We start from the raw sequence: 26,778 nt of genomic DNA, 5'->3' as shown, positions 1-26,778 counted from the left end.
GTAAAATTTTACATTACTTAAACTCTCCTGGGGCTTAATTGTATACCCTCTGGGAATACAGGACCCTCTGTGATGGTGGAATCATGAGCCAAGAAAAAACTGGAAGATCAGAGTTGCATTCCAAATGGGAGAGTGGAAAACTCCAAATGTAGAGCTCCTTCCTTTGGAGCTAGATTTCCCCAGATCACAAAGAATTTCTGGTTGTTAAAATTTTCTCAGAGTTTTATAACTGAATAACTCCATCGTGCTTCAAAATGGAAAAATCTAGTATTTTGGATGTTATCTAAAGCAAGAGTTTTCTTCACATCTCTTCGACTAAGACACAAACAATTGTAAAATGAAAATACTGTGTGCAGCTCCATTCAGCCTTAAGTTCTTCTTGTCTCCATCTTAAAGCTTTCAGAGAAAACAACACTGTAAGGGTCTCCCCCCCCCCCCAAATTGATATTTTTATCCCTTTAAAAAATATATATTATTTGATTTGGTTTTTGCTGAGCTAAGTGCTATAAGGCATAGTTATATGACCTCTGCAACTGCATTCTGTAATTTCTGTACTTGACATCACAGTGATGATGCTATACAAAGCAAAAGACAGGCCAGATCCCACTAGCACTAACTTCTGTGCAAGTGTCATGGCGACAGAGTAATTGCTCTAAAGACAAAATGGAAACCTACCAGCTCTCAAATTGTCATCCATGCTTTAATTCCAAAGGAATTGGTCAAAAAATTGAGAAGGACAATGATAGATTACCCAGTATTCTGCAGGAATATTTGGCAATTACAAGTTCAGTTGCAGCACTCAAAATTACTGCTGGCGCTTAAAACAATATAGAGACTTAACATCAAGTGCAAACCTTACAAAGACCTTTAGAAAGATTATACCTCCTGCACGTAATAAAGGGAATGCAAGTATGAATATAAACATGTGTAAGTAAGAATGTTCATTAGCCTGCAGAGGTATGTCATTCATAAGGACTAGCAGCAACATTAGAATCATAGAATGGCTTGGGTTGAAAAGGATCGTAATGATCATCTAGTTTCAACCCCCCGCTGTGTGCTGGGTCACCAACCACTAGACCAGGCTGCCCAGAGCCACATCCAGTCTGGCCTTGAATGCCTCCAGAGATGGGGCATCCACAACCTCCTCGGGCAACCTGTTCCAGTGCGTCACCACCTTCTGAGTGAAAAAACTTCCTCCTAATATCTAACCTAAATCTCCCCTGTCTTAGTTTAAAACCATTTCCCCTTGTCCTATCACTATCAAGGCATGTAAACAGTCATACCACCTCCTGTTTATACGCTGCCTTCAAGTATTGGAAGGCCGCAATGAGGTCTCCCCAGAGCCTTCTCTTCTCCAAAAGAAATTAACAATTCTATGCATTCAAATTCTTTTCTCCCACATATATCAGTCATGATTATTGAAGTTATCACAGGAAAAAATTCAGAGTAGGCAGAGAAGATAGTATTCACAGAGGCAGATTTGTTCTCAGGAAGACAGCAAAAGCAAAACTGTTTAGGTTAGCAGAGAAATATCAGGTTTTCAGGACTCAAGGCTTCCACACTGGAAACCTGGTTCATTTTATTACATTTCTATAATAGATGCCCTAATGGCCTTTGAACATCAGCTGCTTCCTGTGCTTAAAATTCACCACCTACTTCTACAGTCCTCCTCGTTATGTTCATCAGCCTAATGAAATAAGCCTAGTGGACATCTGGTCTTGACCATCCTAATTGAAGCACAACCATTCTCTTACATTACCTCAAAAATAACATGCGAGATCACTTCCTCAAAATAAAGATCTTGATCTTCCATACTGTTACTAGCATACTAACAGCAAGTGCTGCTCAACAGCCATTTCAGGGTTGAAATACACCGGTTCTAAAAATGAAATGAACATTAAAAGTTAGGCACAACACATTCTGAAAATGCATAGCTTTGCAGAACAGTGAAATAGAAAATTTTTATTTTCTCTGCCAAACTCCTTGTATTTGGCTCTGTTATACCATCTTAGTCATCACTGTTATCCATTTTCAGTGGAGGAGGTTTTGACACATTAGAATCATGAGACACCACTCCCTTTTAGGCTATACCTATACTGCACTGTATCCATGTTGTGCAACAGGCTGTAGGATCATTCAGACTGAGGATCCACCCTGAGCACGTTATGGGTTTCTTCCACCTATATGCCCAAGTTTCTTTTCTTTGGAAACCTGGATTCAAGTTGAACAGAGAGCAAAAGAGGAAAAAAGCAGTGAAGCCCAGAGCTCGCCCCAGTGTTAAGCAAGCACGTGACCAGGCTGTGAGGCTGGACCTGAAAAGTGCTCCCGAGTCTCTAGGTTCAAATACAGCCAAAATAAGAAACTGCCTAAAAAGCACATGGCCACCCTTCCCTTTCCTTTTGCAGACAGGAGACAGAAAGGGGCACATCCAAGGAGTAGTTTGGAGTTCAGGTCCTACATTCTGAATGCTGGCAGCTCAGTGAGGTGAGATTACTTTTGATTATAGCATTGATGTCATAACTCTCTGCATGGCTCTTGATATCATCAAGAAAGGGGAGGTGGAACAGCAATCTCAAGAATAAGAAATCCATCCATTTACCCATATTTTGGACACTGATATTTTAGAAAGTCAGTCTTAATCAGAAACACTGACATCAGAGATAACAGGGAATTAAATTCCAGCTACTTTTATTGCTTAAAGTGGCACTCCCCAGAGTTCTACCAACATGTAATAGTATAAATATACAAGCAACTTTTTGAATACATCACAACAACACAGAAAAACTAATCTGCAATTAAGAGATTTAACATCAGTTCTTTAGTAACAAGTACCACATAGTTATTTTTAAAAGTCCATGTCTGAAATAGCACTTATGTAACTTTTTCATTAGTAAGGACCTTAAAAAAATGTTCCTCTCATCAGCCCAACATAACTTCCACTCAAAATTATTCATGATAAAGGCTGGTTACATTTTTTCACCAAAGAAAAAGCATATATTGTAGAGTAATCTTACCACTATCAGATACCAACTAAAATGAATTATTTGTTATCATGGAGAGCAAGAGCTGTTTGGGGCACTTCAGTCTTAAGGAGCTCAGTCATACATAGTTAAGGTAATCGAAAAGAAATTTCAAAGGCAAACAGCAGTTTTAACGTCAGTTCAAATACCAACTATGTACGCTATCTTCAAAACACTTGTCCAGACCAACTTCTAATGCAACATCTACAGGTAATCAGCCAGCGTTCAATGACTGGACGAGGGAAACGAAGCTGTGTTAATGCAAGTCTTGAAATTCTCCTGAAATTCTTCATTTATCTACATAATCATAAAGCCCTTTCAAAATACCTAACAGAAATATATCTAATTTTTATAGGTGAAATTATATGTTGTTGTGGTCTACTCGGGAGAGAAGAAAGCTCCTGCTCTTCTCTCCCCTTCCTTTCTGAAACAGCAGTCCATGGGCAGGTTGCACATTTGTAGCCTTTTTGGATAGCCAACATAACCCAGTTCTCAATCCAGACAAGCTCAGTTCCTCAGGAAGACTCCAAAGATTCCAAACCTGAGAGAAACTCCTCCCTTTTCTCAACGGGAGAAAAACAAAGTAAAATCACTAATTCTACTAACCTTCTGTATTATCTCCTCCATTATCTGTACAGCTGAACGCTTAATCGCCATTCCAATGATCAGAACAATAAAAATCTGTATACACACATACTCATAATTTCATCCTCCCCATCTTTTAGTTCTTGGTCAGTTGCAAACTCTCCATGTAAGAATATATTTTTCCCTTTGCAAAACGTGCAGCAACAGTACTATGACATTTATCAACGTCTGCAAGTGATGACTGAATTTAAATACCTCATTACAACAGGGATATGCTCAGCCCACGGCGTGGGAGGTATCTACATCACCTGACAATTACATGCATACTAACAGAGCATCTTTCACACCTCCTGCTCAAGCCAAGAACCAGATGAGCAGAAAAATATAAGCATAAACTTATGCAGCAACTCCCTCCTTCTGGAAGTACTCTCTCAAGTGATCACAATGACAACAGATAAGTCCTTAAACTCAGATTTATCAGTACAGGTGGACTAGATGTCTATTCCAGTTTCTAAAATGAACTTGGTGCATTTTTTTCCACTAAAGATTTTTAATTTTTTTGAATTGAGAAATTGTGGCTTAACAGCTTTCTTTCTCACATTAAAAGCGTCCCAGCTGCATTCAATCTTGATGAATTACAGGACAACGCTTAAACTAATTTTCCCGTTCCTTCTACAAACTATGCAGTGAACATGCCCTAGAGTTTTCTCAGTTAAACAATGCAATTGAACATTCAACATAGGAGAAAAGTTGCAAAGAAAACATTATTCTTTATTTTCATGGATTTCTCACAACCGCTAAAGGCAACAGCTCTCCTAGAAGTACCTGTAAATCACTTTATCGTGGATATCGTGTCAGCAATCAAACTTGGTTGCATGAGGTCTTAGTCTTCCAGGGCTCAGTGGTTACACAAGCTCACATGCTTTCAGAGTATTCCACTTTAGGAGGAGATTAATTGATCAATGAACACATTTCTCATGCTTCAAAAGGTTAACCTAACCCACAAAATACAGGGGAGCTTGAAAGAAGCCATTGTGACTTCTGCAGAGTAAGCACAGCCTTTGATCTTATCTGCTACAAATGTAGTTACCCTGCAGAGCTTCTGGAGAGCCTGTTTTGTGTTGCTGGGAGCAGGGTAACGAGCTACTCATGTGATCTCAGCGTTTCAACTAGGAGGTGATCTCTGCTCCTTGGCACACACAAGCATTTAATGCTACTTCAGCTTACAGAGAACTACTGAGCAAGAAAATGAACGCCTATTAAAAGAAATAAATTTGTAGAGTTGTGATTATGTTTAAGATACATGTTACTTCGTACTAAGGTTAGTCCCTCCTAATCTGCCATGTTTCCAGTACAATTTTAAATGGTTTTATTGATCTACTACACCTGCTACTACGTACAGCGCTATAAGCATAAGTACCCTAGAGTGAATAAATTTTAAGCTTTCCAGTGTAGTACGATATTCTGAGCTCCTATTTGTTTATTCATTATAGCTTTCAGATCTTTGTCTGCTCTTCTGGTATTTCAAATGGATCCTATTTTACTGAAAAAGCTATTTGTGTATTCACTACCACTTATCTACATTTTCATTTCCTGCTTATTTTGCTACATCTTTATATTGCTCACAGGGCTGGCAAATCCATCTAATTTAGGGCTTTTAGTTGCTTTGAATAAGAGTGGTATAAAAGTTTTCCCCAAGCCAGGAAATAACTAGCAGCACCCACAGCTGAATAAAGGGATGATTCTGCATATGAACAGATAATACAAAGCTGTCCAACATTTGAACATACATATTTGATGTATTGATAGCCAATAGGTTTCTTGGTCATCTTTCTGCTTACCTCTACCAATTAACTCACCTGGAAATCAGTGTTAACCCTGACATCCTAAGCATTAAAACCATTGCTTCTAAGGGCCTGATACTCCCTGTTCAACTTGTCTAATCTTCCAGAGGGTACAGTGCAAACCAGTGCAACTCATCAGCTCCTGACTCATCATCTCCATAGCACAGTAAAAACAGTATCTCTGAGCAGTAATCCTATTTCACTCTGTCACATATACTATTATTTACCTTGGTTGTTCTCACTTGTGCTAGGCTAACGTGACATAACGTAATGTGAGCAATTTACTTTTTCTCTAAAGTTAAAATTGGGACCAATGTATAACCTGACCTAGAACAAATTATTTGCAGCTCAGTAACTGGGTCAGAACCTAAAATTAGGTATCCGGATCAAAGTTAATGTAAATAAAGTCTGTATTTCCTATAGGTGCATAGCAAATAAATTATGAAGTATTACACAACATACCAGCTTCAAAGCAGTGACACCAAATAAGTTAAACTCAATTGCTGAAAATCATGTGTGAAATAGTTATGCACAGCTATATTTTAGAAATGCCAGCCAAACATATACACTTCACGTATCAAGTTACACTAAGTATACACAAAACCAACAGCCATGGCCCAGAGAGCATACTCCTGTGCTAATTTATGTACACAGTACCAAAAAAAAAAATCTACCTGAACATAAGAAGGTCCCTTCCAGGCCCTTTTACAGCTCTGTCTAGTTACTACACATTCGTAACACATACTGATCACCTTTCTGTAAGAGTGGGTCAGTCATAACACCGAGCATTTACCCATCCTAATTTGCTACTTTGTTACATAGAAAGAAATGAGTTTGACATTTGCTTAATAGTTCTCATCTGCCATCCTGATTCTCTGTATGCACACAGTAAAATGGCACAGCAATCCCCCATTGCAGATGGGCCACAAAGCACTGAGTCACACTGTTTCTGCAGATCAATAGATGTATTCCAGCTCTCACAAAAAATAAACCCGCCCCAAACTCTCAGCATGTACTCTTCTCCATACAGCTGAAAATACCCTGTTTACGTGGCACTCAGCCACATCATAAAGCCACAGTCAGAAGCTGGAGCATGCTACTAAAAGTAAGTGTGAAGGTGCAGACAGCAAAAGTGGCTGCATTCCAGGTGTGCTCATGCTCTCTACCATTCGCTGCAATCCGAGGCTCATTCCCATGTCCCTTTGGAAAGGTCACAACATCAGGTTCCCACAGGCTTGGTGACTGAAAACACACCTATAGGCTACTGCGGGATTTCCAGCAGGCTATGAAAACTTCATTGATGGTAGACAGTCATTTTCCTGCCTCATCCTGTGTCTCTGCACAGCAGAAAGTGACTATTAATTCCCGAGTGAATTCCTCACAGGTATTTTGAAAATGATTTTTTTTTTAGTCTTTTTTTTTTTCCAAACCTACAAATGCTGTTGGCGCTGAAATGCTTGATATAAGAGCTCTCTGAAGACGCCTTAAATCTCAATTACACTGTTTTAAAGAGATAAACTACTTTTAGAAAAAAAAAATCGCTTTCCATTTTCCTCAGTTTTGAGAAAACAAAATTCACTCCCTCTACATGAAAAAGGATACAAAAAACATCTTCAATACAAATCATGGATCTTTTCAGAAGTAATAAGCCTCATCTAAGGGAACAATGTTTGCCACACTTCACAAACTCTGATTCGGAAAAATACAAGAGGAATACAACACTCCATCAACACATCCAGAATAAAATTATTTCTGCATTTTATTTAATAATCAACCCTGTGAAAGGCGAGAGGACAGACCACAACAGACCTACAAGTAAACATTTCACATTCTCCCAGATTCTTGCTACATTACAATTATGCAATTATTCATCATCTGAGAAGCCTTAACTTTTAGCTCTTTTACAGATTGTTAATTATTTCCTATTCCCTTCTAAGCTATTAGGCTCTTTTCCACTCCACTAAGCTTTCTGCAATGTGTAGTCAACATATTTCAATGTTCAAATAACATTCCTATTACTGGCAGTATCAATTTATTGATATGTAGGCACATATACTTGGTTCACAATCCTTTCCCATCAAACCTAAGAAAAAAGCTAACTCTTCTCTTTGGTGTAAATCTACATTTAATGATCTTATGACAGTTTCCCATCCATATATACCCAACTTCTCAATGCTCATACATAACTTTCTTGACTATTTAAGCATTAAGTGTGCTTACCCAATGCATTAGAGTTCTCCCTTATACAGCATTCATTTTAAATGCAAACTGAATTCCTACTTACAAAAAAAACCCTACTTTTAAAGAGGTCAGGAGAAGTATCGGAAACTTCTTACTCAAATAGAACAACAGCAGATGGAATATCTTATCAAACAAATAGAAGTCATAACTTAAATAAGGATTTTATTAACTTCAAGTGTTCCCCATAGCTTACTTTTCAGAAAAAAACATTCTCACTCTATTTTTTTTTTTCCAATCCTACCATCAGGAGTTCTCCTAAAAATATGACATCAGAATTTAGATTATTTCCTTAATATGAGTAGAAGCCAATATTCAATCATGACACTAATTACAGCCTAACAATTCTAAAAAAACTGAATTAGTAAAAATCTTTTTAGGACAGCTTTCAGACTACATCTCTTCTAGCAAACCTGCCTGGAATTTTACTGGGCACTGGAATTGCATCCTCAGTTCCCATAATCATTTGTCATCCCTAGCTTCCTTTCAGCCTGTGCTGGTCGTTCATTCCCTCAGACAAACCTCAGGCATAGCTTAGGCTCAGCATGGACCCATGCTCGGCACCATTCCGAAGAAAATGGGAATGCACTTGCAGTCCAGCCTGGAGAAAAGAGGATTTCCAAGTATGGATGCTGACTCTTCCACATCAGTGGCCTTAAGTATCACAGAACAATCCTGATCCCATTCACTGACTAGCGTTGAGGTAACCACAAGTTAACTTTTGCCTCAAGTTTTTAATCCAGGTTTCAAGATATGACATTGACTGCACTCAATGCTTTACCTCTAATCCTTGCTAATATCAATCATGTTGTCCGCTGCATTCAGGAAAAGTAAACAGTGCCTTTCAAAGGCAGGCAAAATACTATGATGTCAGGCAACAAAGGGCCACCGAGCATATCAGCTACACTGCTGTTACTCTGAGGCAAATGTCAGACCATGCCTAAAAACACAGTTCTCACTGAGAGAAGAGTAAGTTAATCACATTTCACCACTGTGCATGACCAAACACACAAGGCAGTTCATACAGATTAGCTCACATGCAGGAAGCTCTCATTCTATCCAACTTCAGCAACTTGCTCATTTTTTCAACACTATGCAGACACCAACAGCAGGTACATAAAAGCTGAGGTGCTTGTGAGGCTGGGTGTTTCTGAACAGCTTGCACACACGTACATCAAGAGAGGCAGCAACAACTATCACTCAGTCTCTTCACAGCTCAAAGCCTCAGGATTATGGCACATAAGGTAGCCGCACTTTACTGCGAGACAGCACAGGTCCCACAGCATGACTGGCAAATACTGTTCTCTCCAAGATAACATGAAAGAATCATTCAGCTGCAAGTAGCAGTTGAAGCAAGGCCCTCCTGAACCCTCCTGAACCCAACATTTAGTTTGGCAGCTAAGCCCCAAGCACTCTGCTTATGCTGCTTGGCTGCATGCACCATCTGTACCATCTCCAATGCTGACCTGCCCCTAAAGCAGGCAGAGGATGCAGCAAGCTACTCTCCTGGAGAGAGCCCTGATGTTCAGCTGGAGAAAAGGTTACCAGACAGCCGCTGTCTTGGCAAGATTAACTAGGTTATCCACTTTAATATTAATCTGTGAAGGCACAGCTGTGCCTTCTTAACTTCCAGACACCACAGTAAATAGATGAGGCAATAGGCTGTAAAAGAAATCAAAATCTTGGGAACGTTAAACCTGTTTCTATTCATTCTGTACTAAATGCTGTTCTAAACAGAACAGGAATTTTAGACAAAAATACATCTCTCAGAAATGAACCACAGGGGAAAGTCACAATCCTGGTGAAATGCTGTTACTTGGGTTGTTCAGATAACCAGAAATGCGTAGCTGAAATAACAGCTACCAAGAATAGCTCCAGTGATATTTGACTCAGCATAAGGTCATGAAGGCAACGTTCAGAGACAGGTGAGGGGAGAGTCATAGATTTCAGAGTCACTGAATCCCAATCTGACTTCACAGCAAAGGTCTTTTTGATGGTTAAGAGAAGCTTTAGTCTTGTGACAAGGACAAGAAGCAGAAAGTCTGTTCCTTTGGGCAGCAAGTTGAAATTTAATTTGAAAAATAATAAGAACAGAATTACAATTTGCTTCAATCACAGCAAATATTCAAGGTCTGTCAGTAGCGAAGTTTACATTCAAACTAGCCTATGTGAGACCATGCAAGAATCTTTTAGCTCAGTTGTACATCTCCAGTTTGCTGCAAGATCCTCCTCTAGCAGATAATCCCTCCTTTGAACTAAACCAGGCCCGCATGCAGCAGTATCCATCTGGAGGATTTAACCAGCCAATGCCAATGCTCCAGGTCAGGTTGGAGTACCTCCCATGTCAGGATGGGACACCAGGCCATGGTAGTCCAGGAAGAGTACTAGTGGCTGCGAGGGAAAGAGGGACATGGAAGGCATCTTCTATTCACTTCTGTTAATCTTGATCAATCTCAAACTTTTCCCTTCAAAGAGACATGAAGCTACAAAGAAGCCTCGGTTCTTTTCTTTGAGGAACCTGTAGAAAATTGGAAATGAGCACTCACCATGGAGGAAAAGATGACTTAATATTGGGCAAGGAAGGAACAACTTAGTGCACGTAACCAGATTCAGCAGTGAGCTACTTATCAGCCTGTGCTGAAGGGAAGCTAACAATGGCATTACTGGAGATGGGTCATCTTTGATAGCTCTGTTAGAGCCTTGCACACATACCCAGCAAGCCAGAGGATCTAAGCTGTTGACTGAACCTGGCTGCTGGCCCCAGGCCTGCCCAGCACACTGTGCTTGGAGGCTGTGGGGCCAGGCCCCTGCCTCTGCCAACTTTGTTATCATGCTGTGCTCCCAGGTTCCTCCAGAGCAGCCAGCACTCACTGCTCCTTAACAAGCTCCTCAGAATTTCCATCCTCTTATCTGGATGACAGATTAGAAGGTATTACAAAGAAGGGAAAACACGGTTATCTTCCAAATCCTCACTACTGTTTTTCTAAAAAGTTCTCCAGCTGCCTGCCGCAGCCCAGTTCTATTGGAATTAGTTTCCCACCACAGGTCACTGTGATTCCTCTGCTCTCAAAGGACATTATCAATGCTCATGAAGATTTCTACCTACCTAAGTGCCATAAACCTATGTTGGTATTCCTTACGCTCACAGCTCTACATTTCACATGGGTGGCCAGGGTTTAATGTATCAGTGAAATTTCCTTGGCACCAGTTCTTTGTGGAAGTTTTACCATATAATAAGAGCTCAGCATGGTTTTTCATCCTATTTGAATTTTTGATGTTTATATACATCAATAAACAAAAAGCTACGACAGCCTTAGAAGCAAAGAGCAGAACTGACACTTTCCCCTCTTCCACGTTGTAATGCTATAATGTGATGGAAAATACAGTGATAGTAGCAGGGTGGCACAATCTTAGGCTATAGCAAATGAGAACCAAGCCCAAATGCAGCAGCCCTGGTCACAGGAACCAAGGAAGAAAAAACTGTTTACCTTTAGAAAGCCTCCAATAGAGAGGGATCTCCAGAGAGATACCCTCACCTCCACTGCCAACCCTCAAATGAGCTCTGGGAAGGGGTGGATCCTGGGTCCACCCCTTCCAGTCACTCAGCTGCACTACATGCACCTGAGCTCCCCTGGGTTGTCCCTTCCTTCCCACCAGGTGCTCAATCATTGGTTCAGGCCGTGACTCAGCATTTCCACTACACAGGCCAATCTAGAACTTGCTTTCCTTTCACCCTCTCACTCCTGCATGCTTGCATGGTAAGTCAGTTTTAAGACGGAAAAAAAAAACCACACCAACAGTACGTTCCTAGTCAAACACCCCAGAACTTGTGGCATCCAGGTTGCAAATAATCAAAATTATTCAGGTTCAGAGAGGCCTTAAGTTAGTTCTGATTCTCAGGCAAGTGCTCAAATCACTGTTACGCAAATGTACAGAGAAATGTCACTGCAGTATTCAGGTTTAGCTTGGATTTCCCTACTTAGTAAACCAGAGAAAACGTTCAGGCAGCTTTTTATCTGACCCTTGGCATACAGTGGACCTTGGGCAGAAGCTGAGAGCATAACCCCTGACAATTCAATCCTTCTGAGAAGACACAGATACCTATGGGCCTTTTAAGCCAAATATCAATGCTAATTCAGATCCCTAAAGAATTTGGCATCATTGGAAAGTTAACCTGGACTGCTGTAAGGAACATCTCAATTTTGGCAGGATTTAGCAGCAGATTGTGCTCTTCGTCTTGTGTATCATCATGTTACATCAGCCTTTACTGATAAACTTCATCCACTTTGTACTGCAGCTTAATATCTCTCAGCCACCACTTCTTGGTTGCACTGGACAAAGGATTTTTCTGTAGAGTGGATGGTCTAAGGGCTGGGTATCAAATTAGCATCACACACACAGCATTTCTTCAAAAGATCATGTGTTTTCCAAACACTAATTATTTTTCCAGCTAATTATATATATTCATGAAGCACAGGCTCTCCTAGCTCTCCTAAGAGAGGTCTCTTCCTAGCTCCTTAGTTTCTTCCCAGTAACTTTTAACTGGTGCACTGAACTTGCTCTACAGTGCTTCTATTTCCAACACTAGGTTACTCAGGCTAGGGGCTGAAGTGATTCAGTTTCAGTAATAACAATAAAAGACATTATCCGGAAGCACATGTTAGACTGATCTTCCTGTCAAGCCTTCATGTAAAAGTCAGTGTCTTTATCTCAGTTCTTGCCACTCCCTCTAAGACTTCCATTGCTTCCTAATTTCCTAAACAATTTTCTGAGATCTGGAATGATGTTTATCTATACATTTATTAACGTTGAAGTATATTTATTCATTTTATTGGAGTTACCATTTAGTCTACTTGGGAACTGAAAGAAAAAAAATAAAATAAAAAATCCAACACCAAAAAGCATTTCATCTAATTTACTCCAAGAAGAAATAAAGAATTAAGTACATACACTTCATAACTATTCCTACAGTACCAAAAAACAACAGAAGTCACTCACTGCAGCCATGCTGCCCTGTGCACTGCACAGCAAGTGCTGAAATCGTGGATCAGCCTTACAGCTGAACACCTCCGTACTCTTTTCTAATCAAAAGCCCAACAAAAAACAAAGGAAAGAGAGAGGCCCATTTTTTATTTTATTTCTTTAAAACATCTATAGTTCAGAAAATGCTATGCAGACACCTATCAGAAAATTTGAGTCAAGTTTTACCAAAGCTGTATAAGCAAATTCATTTTAGGCTCACAGAAACTCCACCAACAATGTTGTCCTAACTGCAAAAATCATCTCCAGAATGGCAGGCATTAAGCAGGACATGACAGAACACAACTAGATAGAACCAGCCAGGAACATACAGAAAGTCAAGCTTGCATGAACCATACTCTTAAAATGAGAAGTTGCCACGAGCCTATCATGAGTTCAGGAGGCATGTTTGCAAAAACAGGAATTCACTGGTAGTGAAAAATCAATTCAAAGATGAGAAACAAGGTGAAGCAAGTGGAAGAGGCTACCCAGAGAAGTGGAGTCTCCTTCTCTGGGGACATTCAAGACCCCCCTGGACACTTTCTTGTGTAACCTACTGTAAGGAGCCTACTTTAGCAGGGGGGGTTGGACTAGCTGATCTCCAGAGGTCCCTTCCAACCTCTATTATCTGTGATTCTGTAATGGGTCTGCACAGAATTGTCATGGTACATGAATGCTGTCAGAGCAGGACCCATCCCACTGTCCCACCAGGAGCAAGGCAAATGAGGGCACTAGGACAGCCCCAGTCAGCTCTGAGCACCACCCTGGAGATGGAAACAGGGTGAGGCCACGTCAGGACGTGGGTCCATGGGTGAGCCCAGCACAGCAGGGCTGCGGGGAGCTGGAGACGGGCCTTGCTATGGACTAGTTTGGGCATCAGTTGTTTTTAACAACGAGAAAGGCACTCCTGAATTCACCTTGTTCAAGTTCTATAAACATATTGGAAGATCAAATATGATCAAATGGCTGAGTAGCCTTAATGCATTTAAGATTTCACTGCGTGAAACAGTAATATTGGAGTTCAAAAAGACAAATATTAGTGCGTTTAAATTACTTACATTAAAAGTAAACAAGATTTTTTAGTAGAAAGTAGTATAAAGCATACAAGGTAAGTAAAGTGTAATGTTGATCCTTTTTCACATGAGCATCATGGATGATAAAATACTTTGGTATCAATGTGCTAGTAATATAAATGTCCAATCCCAACAAGTAAATAGGCACATGCTACTTAATACGTCAAAATATTTCCTTGGCAGAAGAAAAACTCTACTCAAGCAGTAGATGGAAAAATCAGAATAACAAACAAAGCCATAAAGCAAACAGATATATATTTTTAAACAAGAAAGGTTATATAATGCACATGCTAGTGGATAATCAAATTCAGCAAGGCAGAATCACAGAATCATCCAGAATGGAAAAGGCCTTCAAGATCACCACATCCACCATCAACCTGACCTACCAATTCCCATCACTAAACTGCTTCCCTTAGTGCCATGTCCAGGGATGGGGATTCTAGTACTACCCTGGGCAGCCAATTTCAATGTATATCCACCTCATCCATGAAAAAATTCTTCCTAACATCCAATCTAAACCTCTCTGTTTTGCCTCTCTCCAGAGAAACTAAGCAAGCCATTACAATGGCTAAATATCTGAACCAACATTTTAGCAAGCAAGAACTCAGTCTTGAAGAAGACAAGTTGAGCTTCCTTTCCTCACAGCACCCTTTACAGAAAAACTGCCACATTCCATCATAGGAAGGAACCTCAAAGAAGAAATTATGAAACAACAGAACACAGCTATCTCTAAGCAGCTTACGTAGCCAGCTACCATCACTTTATTACAAATTCAAAAAAAAACCTAAGACATCAGAGAGAAAGACTGCTTATAAAAACAAGCCCTGTAATTTATTGCTGTTCTCCAGATTATTTTCATTATAAATAAAGAAACTTGAGAAATTACTGATGTAGCTCATTAGTTCCACTAGGAAGTAACAGGAAAACATAACTAAAAAAAAAAAATCCACAACTCGGAAACATATTCAGAATATAATGCCAAGCTTCCATCATTTCTGAAATGATAAATCAAATTCCTCTAATTGCTTAGCCTTCTCTGAGTTAAAAACAAAAGTGTGTGTATATATGCATTCAGATGCACACACACACACACACACAGGTTTATATAGAAAATGGACATATATTCCCAAAGGCTTTGGAAAGACTTTTTTATGAAAGAATGAGCTAAATGCAACTCAGAAACAGTATGTAATCCTTTCGTAGCCTGAAAACATGACTTACAGAATAGCTAACTCTTGAATCTTGGCCACCTTCTAATGTGAAAAGGATGATGTGGTTTTCCAGAAATCAATGCATTCTGCATTTGGTTTGGAGAAGGAAGCAAATAAAAAAAACTGATATTCTCTAGTGATGCAAATATATTCAGACAGGAGGAAGTCCAGAATTTGAAGTCTCATAAACAACCTATCAAATCTGGAAAGACTATTAGACTATGACTAGAAATGAAATATAATTTGAACAGAAAGTAAAAAAGTATTTGGAATAAAATAAAAAAGAAGCTGAGCATCACTGAACTACCAAGTCCATCAGTGGAAAATTGCTTACTACATGCAAATAGAAAAATAAAATCCTATGCCTGGAATACTAGATCTAAAAGGAAAAAAAAATAAGAATAAAAATTGGAGTGAGTTCTTAAACACTTGGCAAAGATATTTAACATAAAACAGCAATGGAACAAAGAGTACCACATGCAGTCATGATGCCTCATCTCACAAGGTGCATCAGTAGGAGGAGCATTAATGTGCACGTAAAGTCATTAAATGCTATTGACGTACTATGGTATGGAAGAACTCAGAAACATAAAGAGATTGTAGGAGCTGACATTTTTAATCATGACTAAAAGCATTTGACTGAAACAGAAAAAAAAAATGAAGAGGAGACCCAAAACATTGATTAGATTCTCCTTCTCTTATTGGCTAGCCTGACAAAACCAAACTGCCAAAATAATCCTCTATCTCACATAGCATCTAAACCATCTGTCAACACTAAATGTCAAAGTGATTGTGACAAATACTGTAAATTTTTATTTAATGAGGAAAAAGAATGAGCAAATAAATCACCTTACAATTATTTATCAGCTGATTCATTAAGCTAATACATGGAAAACAAGTCTTGGGCATTTAAAATGCAGTTAAGATGTAGAAGAGCTTCTAGGGGACTGTATAATTACTTGTCCTGGTTGCACACAGCAGATGAGGAGTGCTTGTTTTCAGAGGCACTGTGAGGTGCAAGCACAGGAACAGCAGCTCTTACTCTGAAGAGTATTGCTCATACACTCAAGTGTGGGTCCAAGTACTGAAACCACCAGCAAATGAAATTCAGTGATTTCAAAGGAAGTGATGATGTTAACAATGTTCCGAATCATGTCTGTCACCCGGATATGCTCCCCTCTCTTGGCACTTTCACTCTCAGGGATTAAACTCACCACTTGAAATGCTCTTGCAGTAGGATACCAGCCTGGGACTTAAGTCCCAGCCAGCTTTATTCAGGCTCTAGGATTTCAAGTTCACAACAGGAACTAATGCATAAGCACATAACCTCAGAAATCTTGTCCCACATACACACACTGTTTAAATTAGATTGATGAAAAGCTCAAAGATTTCTCTCCATCTTGAACCATAATTTGGGGAGGGGACAGGCTTCCAGTAGCAGCCAAGACCTTGCTGCTCCCCAGGACCAGCACCAGTGCTCTCCTGGTGCTCTGTGTTCCAGTGGCAGGCAGGAGGGGATAGGAACTGAGGTCTCCTCTTTTTTCCACCACAAATGGGTGAAAAAGTCTGAGGTAAAAGTATGATTCACTGCTCTGTGAAGTGGCGCAGTGGGTGTGGAAGCACGCCCCAAAAGAAGTCCCTGAGAAAGAAAGTCCATCTTTGGTCTGCACCTGGTACCTGCAAGCCCACAAGGAGCCCAGCCCACAGCTAAAGCATAACTGGAGAGTAATGGCAGAAGGTAAAAATGGAGAATCAAGGTAGAGTAACAGGAATCACATCGTTATCTTTCACGCACATTACCTAGTAATGATGTTTTTTGATCTTTCAAAAAAAAAAGTTTTGATTTGTTTTGTTGCACGTGATGCATTTCTTACCAGAGCAGAAGAGTGCATGCATCTTTTGGTCAAAGCCCTAAAGAAGGTGAAAGACGGAAGATCAGAGGAAGGTCAATTCAACAAAGCATACTGGTTAGAGAAATAAAAAGACATATTCTAACATCTATCAGAAATTACACAAAGATCTATCAATATTTCAGTAGTGCATCTAAATCTCCAACAGACTATTCACAATGTTGCTCACTGAAACTACTACACCCAGACAATTACTTGTAGTACCAACTTCAGAATATATTTCATGCACAGAATAAAGATGATTGCCTGCTTTATAATGTTATTTAATGAAACTGAATTGCAAATTTTTGTGGAGATACACGTGCTGTCAAAAGTGTAAACTTAATTCTTCAAATTCTCTTGAGTATTACATTATTACCAAAGCTAAGGGAAAAAAAAAGTTTCAGTATCACAGCCAATATATCAAGACACAAACGTGTATTGTTTCTCAGACACTAATGTAATATGTTTACAAATTAGACTACAACATAGATTATGAAGATTTGATGCCGCTCAGTGGTGTTTGGACTGCTGAATTGGTTCAGTGTCATACAAAATCTGAAGGAAATGTACTCTAATTTTTGCTTTCTCATGGATAAATAATTTAAGTAGAAGCACATTTAGAATGCGAAGAGCTGTGCCTAAAGAACAGTCATGAGCAAGTCGAAAGCCTATGGGTGACAATTAGAGACTGAGGCAGCAAAGAAGCCTTGTTATCAGTGTCTACTACAGGCCACCAGATCAGCCAAAGCCTGTAGATGAGACTTTCTACCTCCAGGTAGGCATGGTGATTTTAAGTGCTCACCCTGCTGGGGGACTTCAACCACTCAGACATCTGCTGGACAAGTAGCACAGCAAGCTGTGGGCAATGCAGGAGGCTCCTGGAACACATTGAGGACAACTTTCTGAGTCAAGTAATTGATGTCCCCACCAGGGGGGATGCAATACTGGACCTGTTGCTCACCAGTGTAAACGAACTGATTGGTGACATCAGGACTGGAGGCTGCCTGGGCTGTAGTGACCATGCTATGGTTGAGTCCACGCTCCAGAGGGATTTGAGACAGGTGAAGAGTAAAATTAGGAAGCTAAATTTCAGGAAAGCTAACTTCCAGCTCTTCAGGGAGTTAGTCAACAAAACACCCTGGGAAACTGTCCTCGTGGGCAAGGGTGCAGAGCAGATCTGGAAGATCTTTAAGGAGGCTTTATTCAAGGTGCAAGAGCTCTCCATTCCCAGTTGTAGCAAGTCAGGAAAGGAAGGCAAGAGATCAGTGTGGCTGAACTGGGACCTGCTGGTCAAAATGAAGAGCAAGAAGAAAATGCACAGGCAGTGGAAACAGGGACAGGTACTGTGGGAAGAATATAAGGAAGCTGCTAGACTGTGTAGGGATGGGAATCAGGAAAGCCAAGGCCCAGCTTGAACTTAATACATTTTGCAACAGAAAGAAGCAGCAAGTTAGAATTTGGGTTGTTATTCCCTGGGGTAGACTAGATCTGGCCTCACAAGAAGCATATGGATTCTATTAACAAGGGCTCTAGTTTAACAAATGGAAATGGGACAACACAAAAGGATCCTGTTAAGCATGATAAAATTATAAGGTAATTTCATCAAGGGACCTAATCAACTTTGGCTTTCTTCCTGTAGTTCATCTATGTCTGTTCTTCTCTCCTTTAAAGAGATGCTGAGCCAAATTCCACTTCAGCTCTACTGTAAATTGGAAGTCAACAAAACTTATCTGCCAAAAAAAATTTAGCAATTGTTCTTTTAAAACTGAAGAGATAGAAGTCACAGAGCCTGAGAAAAATGTTTGCTCTACAATACAAAGGAAAAGTCTGTGTTTTCAAACACATCCTTTTTATTTCTAAAACCAATTTCCCTCTGAAAATTACGACAAACTTTCCTCAAGATAAGATACTGTATTAACAATCCTTATAAAAACTGAGTTTTAATTTCAGAACTAATCCGTAATACGTGGTATCATGATTCAGTTTCAAGCATTAGGTAATGATCTGAGCAACACAATCACTAGGAGAGAAATTCAAAGGTACACACAGCAGTGAAGTTCTCTAATTTAAAAGTCATTTGGGATAGCAATGTAACTGCTATGTCTGCTTTTGAAAACATTTTACACTGAAATCAGGAGCATGTTAGCAAAAATACCTTGCTCCCAGAACTTATGGACAACTGCACAGCAGCAGCTTCTCAAGACAAATGCTTGAGTCATTTCCTAATTTCTAGGACATAATGTAAATCCTTTTTCTCTAGATTAAAAATTTATCTAAAGGCAAGGTAATTTAAAGCATTAAATATTGATAAACATTGATAGCTAAGTTCTCAGCTCCTACGAAATTTAACAGAAGTTTTGTTCAAGCAAAAACCGCAGTATCACAAGTGCCATTCCACTCTAAAAAAAAAAAAAACAAACCACTTCTTTTGCAAGAACTGCTCTGGAAGCATTACTATTATTATTGCTGCAAAACGTCTATCCAAGTTACCACGCACATTTTCTTCTTCTACTGTGCCTAAGAGATCTTGTCACATGAGGAGTGCTGTGGCTGTAACCTGATCGGGCAGAACAACAGCCTGCAAACAGGAGGTAAGGGTACCCTTTCCAGTACCCAGTAAAAGACTGTGAGGGACTTCTCTGTTCACTTATATTCTCAGCTGCATCTTGTCTGAAATATCACTCCACAGGATACACAAACTATCAGACTTCTACCCACTTTGCGACCAAAAACATATATGCTTCTCTCTAATCCCACTATAGGAGAGCTCAACTAATTTTAGATCCAAGTGGTGTAAAGTGTCATAGTTGTCAGATAGCTGGATACCCAAATCTCAGTCCAAAGTAACTCTGTTTTCCAACGCTATTGAACTATTAACCCCACTTAATTGCTGATCTGTATTTATATGCATTGTAGAACACATTAATTAAACACTGTAATTTCATGTACTAGCTACGAAGCTGAACTATAAAAATACACTGAAGAGCCAGTTGAGTTCAGGAGGGCCATGTGGCTATAATCAACAGCAGATTTTGGCCTATGCTACTGAAAAGCCCATCAGAGGCCTAATCCTCCTTGTCTTACAGAAATAGTCACGCTAATTGTGTAATTGCAATGTGCAGAATTTAACCCTCAACATATTTGCTTAGAATCTTTGTCCTTCGTCATATTTGTTTGCAGCTACTGATGGTTTAACTGTACTTAAAAAGCACACAAAAATAAAAGAAAAAATGTTGCCTGATTATATTCCACAAAAAAAATTACATGTACGCAAGCATAACAAAATTAAATCAGGAAACAGGCTAACAATACAGCTAAGGCTAAATTCTAGTGTCCTAAAGGATTACTGAGCAAGGGTACACCCCAATAATCTTTGGCCCTGGACCTAGGAAGAGGCCTGTGCAGGTGGATGGCTGAGGCCAGTGTGCTCCCAGAAAAGCACCAGAGCCTGCCTGCACAGATAACTTGTAAGATCCGCTACTAACATGCCTTCGGGATCTGACCCAGGGACTGAAGTGTCTTTGTGAGTATTGTTTCACCTGTTTGAAAGCTGGGCTGACTGCAAGCATTCAGTACATGAATATTTTCACCCACCATAGAAAAATCAAGGCTTTGTTAAATCAAACAGCTTTAATGATGTTTTACAGGAAGCATTTCAGGCATGCAGCAATACGCTGCATTCATATTTGACATTTACAAATCTTTATTCTTTTAAGCCTGAACTTTTAAAATAGTTGCGCTTAACTTTAAGCATGTGAATAAGCCCATTTTTTATTCTACAAAGTACTTAATTCTAAGACCACGCTGAAGTTCTAGCAAAATGGTGGAATAAATTCTCCGAATTATGCATGGTTTAAACAGTGTAGAGAAAAAAAGGATCACATGATCTGATTTTCATGCAAAAGATTGCTAGAGATTAGTGAACTAGACAACAGTAAATAAGGAAACCCCCTTCACCCTAAAAGCTATCTGGCCACAACAAGCCTTTCTGTACAATGATGGCTGAAATTTATTTTTCCCTTAATTTTTCCATGCTTCATCGACTCCTGGTTTAGGCCATAAAAAGCCATACTGGAATATTCCTGTGATCACTACTTAAGATGTCGCTGACTCAGTGGGAATTGGGAAGTACCAAGAAAGCAATTTAACAGACCTTTATTTGATTTCTGCCCCAATTGTCATCTCAAAAATATTTGAATTGATACAAAATCCCACATGCCTTAGTTATCCAAGCAAGTATCGTTTAAAGCCAAGGAGACAGAGCCACAGATCATGTACACCATCCAACTCGACTTCAGAAACCATCCTGAGGCATTCACACAGACAAAGCCTCACTGAATTGGCGGGCATTCAGGTTCTCAGCATTTGATTCCGACAAAATGAAGACTTCCTCAACTGATTTCAAGCAAACCACTCACACAACTCAAATCAGCAAGGTCTGGTTCATATTTAGGATGAAACACACTTAAAATAATCCCACCCCCAAACAGTATGAACCAAAATGGCAGCAAGAACTTTTTGCTTAGAGAAGGAATATTGAACCAAAGGAAGGCACAAGTTGTACATTTTTTACATGGCCCAAGGAGTCCATTAATTTGCCTGACTTCATAACACAAATGTCATTACTTTTCCGTCCTTAACTGAACGCACTTTCTATCAGCTCAAATACTTCATACTGCTGGGAAGGCTGACTTGCTCTAGGCAGTGTACAAGGAACAGGGAAAGCCACAGTGTCACCATGCTGAAAATCAGGGGGCTGGCGAAGGACAGGGTGATGCACAGCCAGGTAACCTACGTGTACTGTGCAGCAAATGAATGATCCTATTCCTCTGAATACCAAAGTGATCAGCTCCAGGGCTAGAAGGTAACAGCGCCTGAGGAGAGGTGAGAGAATAACACCGGAGATGGGAATTCCTTATACAGCCTGCAAAACTGACATCTGTATGCCACCAGTTTTTGTTACGCCAAAGACGAAAGGAAATAAATTAAAAGTATCAAGTCATTTACTCACGAGAATTTTTTCTGAATGCATAATCCAAAGCCCTTAAGCAGAAGCACTGATTCATAGCCCAGAACAAGGTTTTTACAAGCTGTCATTAAGGCCCCTGAGTTCAGAATATAAATAAGGAGTTTCAGAAATTCAGTAATTTCAGAGTCAGGTCTAAGTCTGACCCTGAACAAATACAAGAGCCTCTAAATCCCTAAAACACTGAAGCTTCTTTTTCAGCACCTGTTCTGAGCAAATGATCCCTTTTTGAAGTCACGCTAAAGGACATGGATGATAAGCATTCACGTTTCTGATATTAATTCAAAAAACATACCCAAACGATGTGAAGACGGCTTTACTTGAAGCTACCTGCAATGGAGCACTGCAACACGCAAGTGACATTGCCCCTGAACCCTACTCAGGCAACCAAGCACAACAGATGACCCACTAGCTCTTATCCAACACCGACTCATTTCTCAGAATACAGAAAACAGAACTGCTCACCATGCTTCAGCTGGAAACAGAAAATGACATTTCTTTAGCCAAAAGAGATGCTATTACTGAAGCTGAACGCAGCAAAGTTGAAACCCAGCCTGAGTGTTGCTCTGCACAGCCCCAGACTTGCCCCTTCTGCAGCAAGCTGGCAGTATTCTAAGGAAGCAGTGGCCAGGCACCCAACACGAAGAAAACATTTATATGATACCTTTCCTCTCATCTACAACAATACAGGCTAATTGTACTGACAAATTCACTGCATTAAAAGGTCTGCATTAGAACTGTTTATGTAGTTCTAAGAACATTGTTGAATAACTGTTATTTCTTTCATAGTTAACTCTATGAAACGGCTCTTTTCCAGAAGTAACAATCTTGTTGTCATCATTAGGTGTTCCTGTTTCAATGATGATGTCAAAGGGAGAAAACTTTGTTACATAATTGTTCAAAGCTTTGCAAAAAGAGGAGCGTTGCAACTGGAATTCAAATATTTGCTACAGAAACAGAAAAAAAATTTGGAGGACTCATATACATGAATCTTGACGCATTACTTAAGATCTATGCCAGAGTAAATCTAATGAATGCACTGTACGTAAAGACATTGATCTGCAGGTCTTTAATGCTCAAATCACGTTGGAATGCAACAACACACACCCCATCTGGTAAAGATGGTATCTACTATTTTTAAAATCAAATGTATACAAACGGTACTGGACATTTTCTTAATAAGAAGTCAGGAGAAACAATTTATCGGTAAGGTCGCAGCTAACAATAATTTCATTATTTTTAGTTCCCAGGCAATGGTGATATGACAAACAAAGTAACAGACTGATTTTTAAAGTTCATTACAACCTCCCAGAGGAATCAAATACAGTTTGAGATAAGGCTGAACTCTTAGCTATATTTGTATTATTTCACATCTTCTTGTTCAGTCACAAACAAGATATGAAATGTGTCAAATATTTCAGGCAAAATGTGCTGGACACTTTATTGCCCCTATTGCAATAACGGCTTTGCCTCCGTCAGTAACACCTATAGGAATTCAAAGCAGCGATTTGTGCCCTAAAGTATCTGGACTGGATACGACTTCTGAATCCTCTAAGATAACGTGTATTTTGATGGATAGAAAAAAAGTCTTTAGAAATACTGCCAGTGAAATACTACACAAATCAAGAAGAAAAACATGATGGACAGCAACCAAACTGACCAGGAGTCAGAAAACAGCAATGTTTTCTGCCATAGCAAACAGCTCTTCTGTGCTATCTCAGATCTGGCAAGCAGTTGCCTAATTATTTACTGTCACAGCCATAGACGTGGCCAGCAGGCAGAATGTGGAGACACACAAATACCTTGCTTTCTGCTGTTAAAGCAACTAAGTCTTTGACTTTGCACTGTCTTCCCACCCTGCAGCCTATTTTGGCTGGGGAAAAAGACGAGGAGCGAAATGTGAATTTTCTACCTTTAAACAGGACCGTTATTTCCTCCCAAATCAAAAGGCCCGGATGTCTTAGTGATGCAGCATCACATGATCCCAGGCCTTCCAAGGCAGGCGGTGAATCCTGTACAGCTGACTCTGCTAGTTACAGCACTCAACAGCTGGGGCACAGATAGTTTGGCACCCTGATAATGCCCAAAATGAACACAAGAGCATTCTGCTCCTGTGAAGAGGAAATAAATTCCTAAAAAAAGAAACACTACCATTAACACTGTTGACTGAAGCTCACCTTAAAACCATGAAGGCAACATGTTTTGCATTTGGTTAAGAAAAACAATAAAGGCAGTGTTTACAGAACTGAGAAATTTGGAGAAATGGCACTCCCTCTTCAAAGCATATATTGTAGCAATTCTTTTCTGATTAGATCAGCTCCCATAGCAAGTCATCAGCACAACAATCACTGCAGTGAAGTCATACCACTGGGACTCCGATGGGAAATCACGACCGGCTTGGAAACACATTTTGAAAAATAATGCTTTCTCCAGGTTTCTAATATATCATAATTAAAACAAGTCCGAATCTTCACCTTTGCTCCCAATGGCTGGATAAAGCACACCTCAAACAGCAAAGCATAGCATGCTGGTATACTCAACGTGACACTAAAAATCAAGACAGCAGGAATCGGATCCTTCTGAATAATTCCAGGATTCAGCTACCGCTGAGAACAGCATGTCAATGGGCACGATGCAGCCCCCACAGCACGATCAACTCAAATACTTCCAGAATTTATTGCCAACAAAAATGTGAATTAGTTTTAGGAGTTTATTTTAATGAAAATCCATTTGTCCACCAACACTGAAAAACCAAATATTTCAGTCCTCATGCAGTTAAGCTCTCTGAAATAAGGGAAATTAGGCCTGTTGTCTCTCCTAGACCTGTAAGCAACCAGACAAACTGGTGGGAGAACAAACCTCACTAAACCTGAGCGAACCACAAATACGGGGTAACATGGAGCAGAACAGAAGTGTTGTAAATTAGAAGAAGGACGGGAAAATAATTTCCCTCAGTGTTGTTTCATTGGGTTGCTTGGGTTTTTTTGTGTGTGTGTGTTTATAAAGCAAACAGTTCACTTGCTTTAAATCTTTGCAAAAATTAATTTAGCTACATACAAAGTAACTGATGAAAAAAAAAATTGAGCATAGAATAAAGGCTTCCTTTTGAAGATGATCTATTCCAAACCATAAATGCTCCTCATCTAAAATGCACTAACGCATCTCAGTATCAAAGTGGTGCACATGCTCCATAGCTGCATTGACACAATGGGCAACAGACACAAAGGAGTCATTAGCCAATGCCGTTAATGACACGTGAAATGCAAGTGGCACAGGTACCAAGTATGCTCAGACCTGGCAGGTTCCCATTTCACAGCAGCCATCCATAGCGTTTTTTATTTTTCAAGACTTTGCCACCACCACCCAGAATTAAATAAAATCCGCTATCAGCATTGTCAAATCAAGCAGCCTTACATCATGCCACTCCCTTTCCCATCAGTGGGAACCATTTAACCAAAACCTTCAGAACTGAATGGAAGCATAGGGCTGAAAGACCACAACTTGTCACAATAAGTACTTCAGATATAAAATGGAACCAATCCTTTTCCCAAATATCACTGAAGGACTTAGCACAGCAAATGCCAGCGTGTACGGTGACACCGTAACAACTATTTCTGGGACAAGGATCTGATCTGAGCTGTTCGCTCCAAACATTTTAACTTAAATTAAAATCAGACCCATAACACTTTCAAGAAGCATTTTCACATTTTATAGTGGCCAGTGTCTGAACAGCACTCTCGAATCCCATCTCCCAAACTGTCTCTCCGATTCCAATGAATTTCAAAAAGCCGTGTAATTTACATGCCTAATGAGCTAAATTTAGTTGCGTGCATCTTTGTTGTTCTAAGTGCCTCTTTTTTTCCTGTATCTTTCCCGCATTCAATGACAAAACTCAGGTGCTACGTGCGCTAAGATCCTCCTTTGCCTGGCTACAAAAACAAGATTAAAAAACGGTGGAAAACCAGCGGAAGCTTTAAGGGTAGTTAAATGGACACGGAGACGCAGACCGTTGCCCGCATTTCACTGGGGGAGGGGGGGGGGGGCAATGAAAAAGAAAACCCATCAGCACCAGTCATCGCCTTTTTCCCCACGGTAGCAGAGCGCGGTGCGGTCGCCCCACGGCCCCTCTGCCCGCTCTCTCCCGGGGGGGGGAGCAACCCGCATCACCCGCCCCGCACCTGCCGGGCCGCCCTACCTTTGTATCTCTCCAACACATCCTCGTAGGCTTGCAGGTACTCCTGCTCCTCGGCATAGAAGTACGCGCCGGGGGAGAGGTAGCCAGCCATGGCCGGGGGCTAGCGCTGCCCACCGCCCCGCTCGGCTCCCGACGGCAAGCAGCCTCGGGAACGGCCAAAAAGCACAAAAAAATTAAAGGACGGGGGAAAAAAAAAAAAAGAGAGACGGCCAGCGGGAGGGAGGGAGGAGGCAGCGGAGGAGGACGCTGCCGGCCGGGCCGAGGAAACGCCCATGCTCGGGTTTCAGCAGCCGCCCCTCGCAGCGCGCAGGGGGCGGCCCCAGCCCGGCCACCTCCCGCCCGGCTCCGGCCCTCCGCTTCGGGGCGAGCCGCGAGCGCCGCCGCCGGCTCTCCCCTGCCGCCAGCGGAGATCCGGGCGGCTCAGCGCCTGCTCCCCGCGGCAGCGCCGCGACGGGCCGCGTCCCCGGCCCGCGGGAGGGCCCTGTAAGCAGGGAAGGAGGAAAGCGCCGGTGTCCCCCGGGAGCGAAGAGCCCCGCCGCATCCTCCCGGCGCCCGTTCGCGTACGCGCGGCTCCCAAGCCCCCCGCCCGCCTTCCGACGGCCTTGGGGGCTGCGGCTGCCCCGCCCGTCGGGAGCCGTGGTAACGCCGCAGCTGCAGCCCTCACGCGGCCTCTGC

At 40.9% G+C, this 26,778-nt stretch overlaps 1 protein-coding gene across 15 annotated transcripts in view; it reads right to left on the bottom strand.

The window, feature by feature from the left end:
- The window catches only part of DST (dystonin), a 299,648-nt gene that overhangs the window by 240,275 nt on the left and 32,595 nt on the right, over positions 1 to 26,778 (bottom strand). For 2 of the 15 annotated variants that reach the window (XM_021391651.1, XM_021391650.1), the window contains exon 1: positions 26,104 to 26,194. The exons of 11 other annotated variants lie outside the window; for them this stretch is intronic. In XM_021391651.1, the coding sequence (XP_021247326.1) occupies positions 26,104 to 26,194 (91 nt within the window). Of the gene's footprint in view, positions 1 to 26,103; positions 26,272 to 26,778 lie in introns of those variants that run through there. 2 more of the 15 variants (XM_021391646.1, XM_021391654.1) reach the window with 2 other exon arrangements.

Source organism: Numida meleagris, chromosome 3 (genome assembly GCF_002078875.1).
Source record: "Numida meleagris isolate 19003 breed g44 Domestic line chromosome 3, NumMel1.0, whole genome shotgun sequence".
NCBI classification, from domain to species: domain Eukaryota; kingdom Metazoa; phylum Chordata; class Aves; order Galliformes; family Numididae; genus Numida; species Numida meleagris.
Note: the sequence above shows the minus strand (reverse complement) of the source record. Positions and strands in the feature narration are given on the sequence as shown.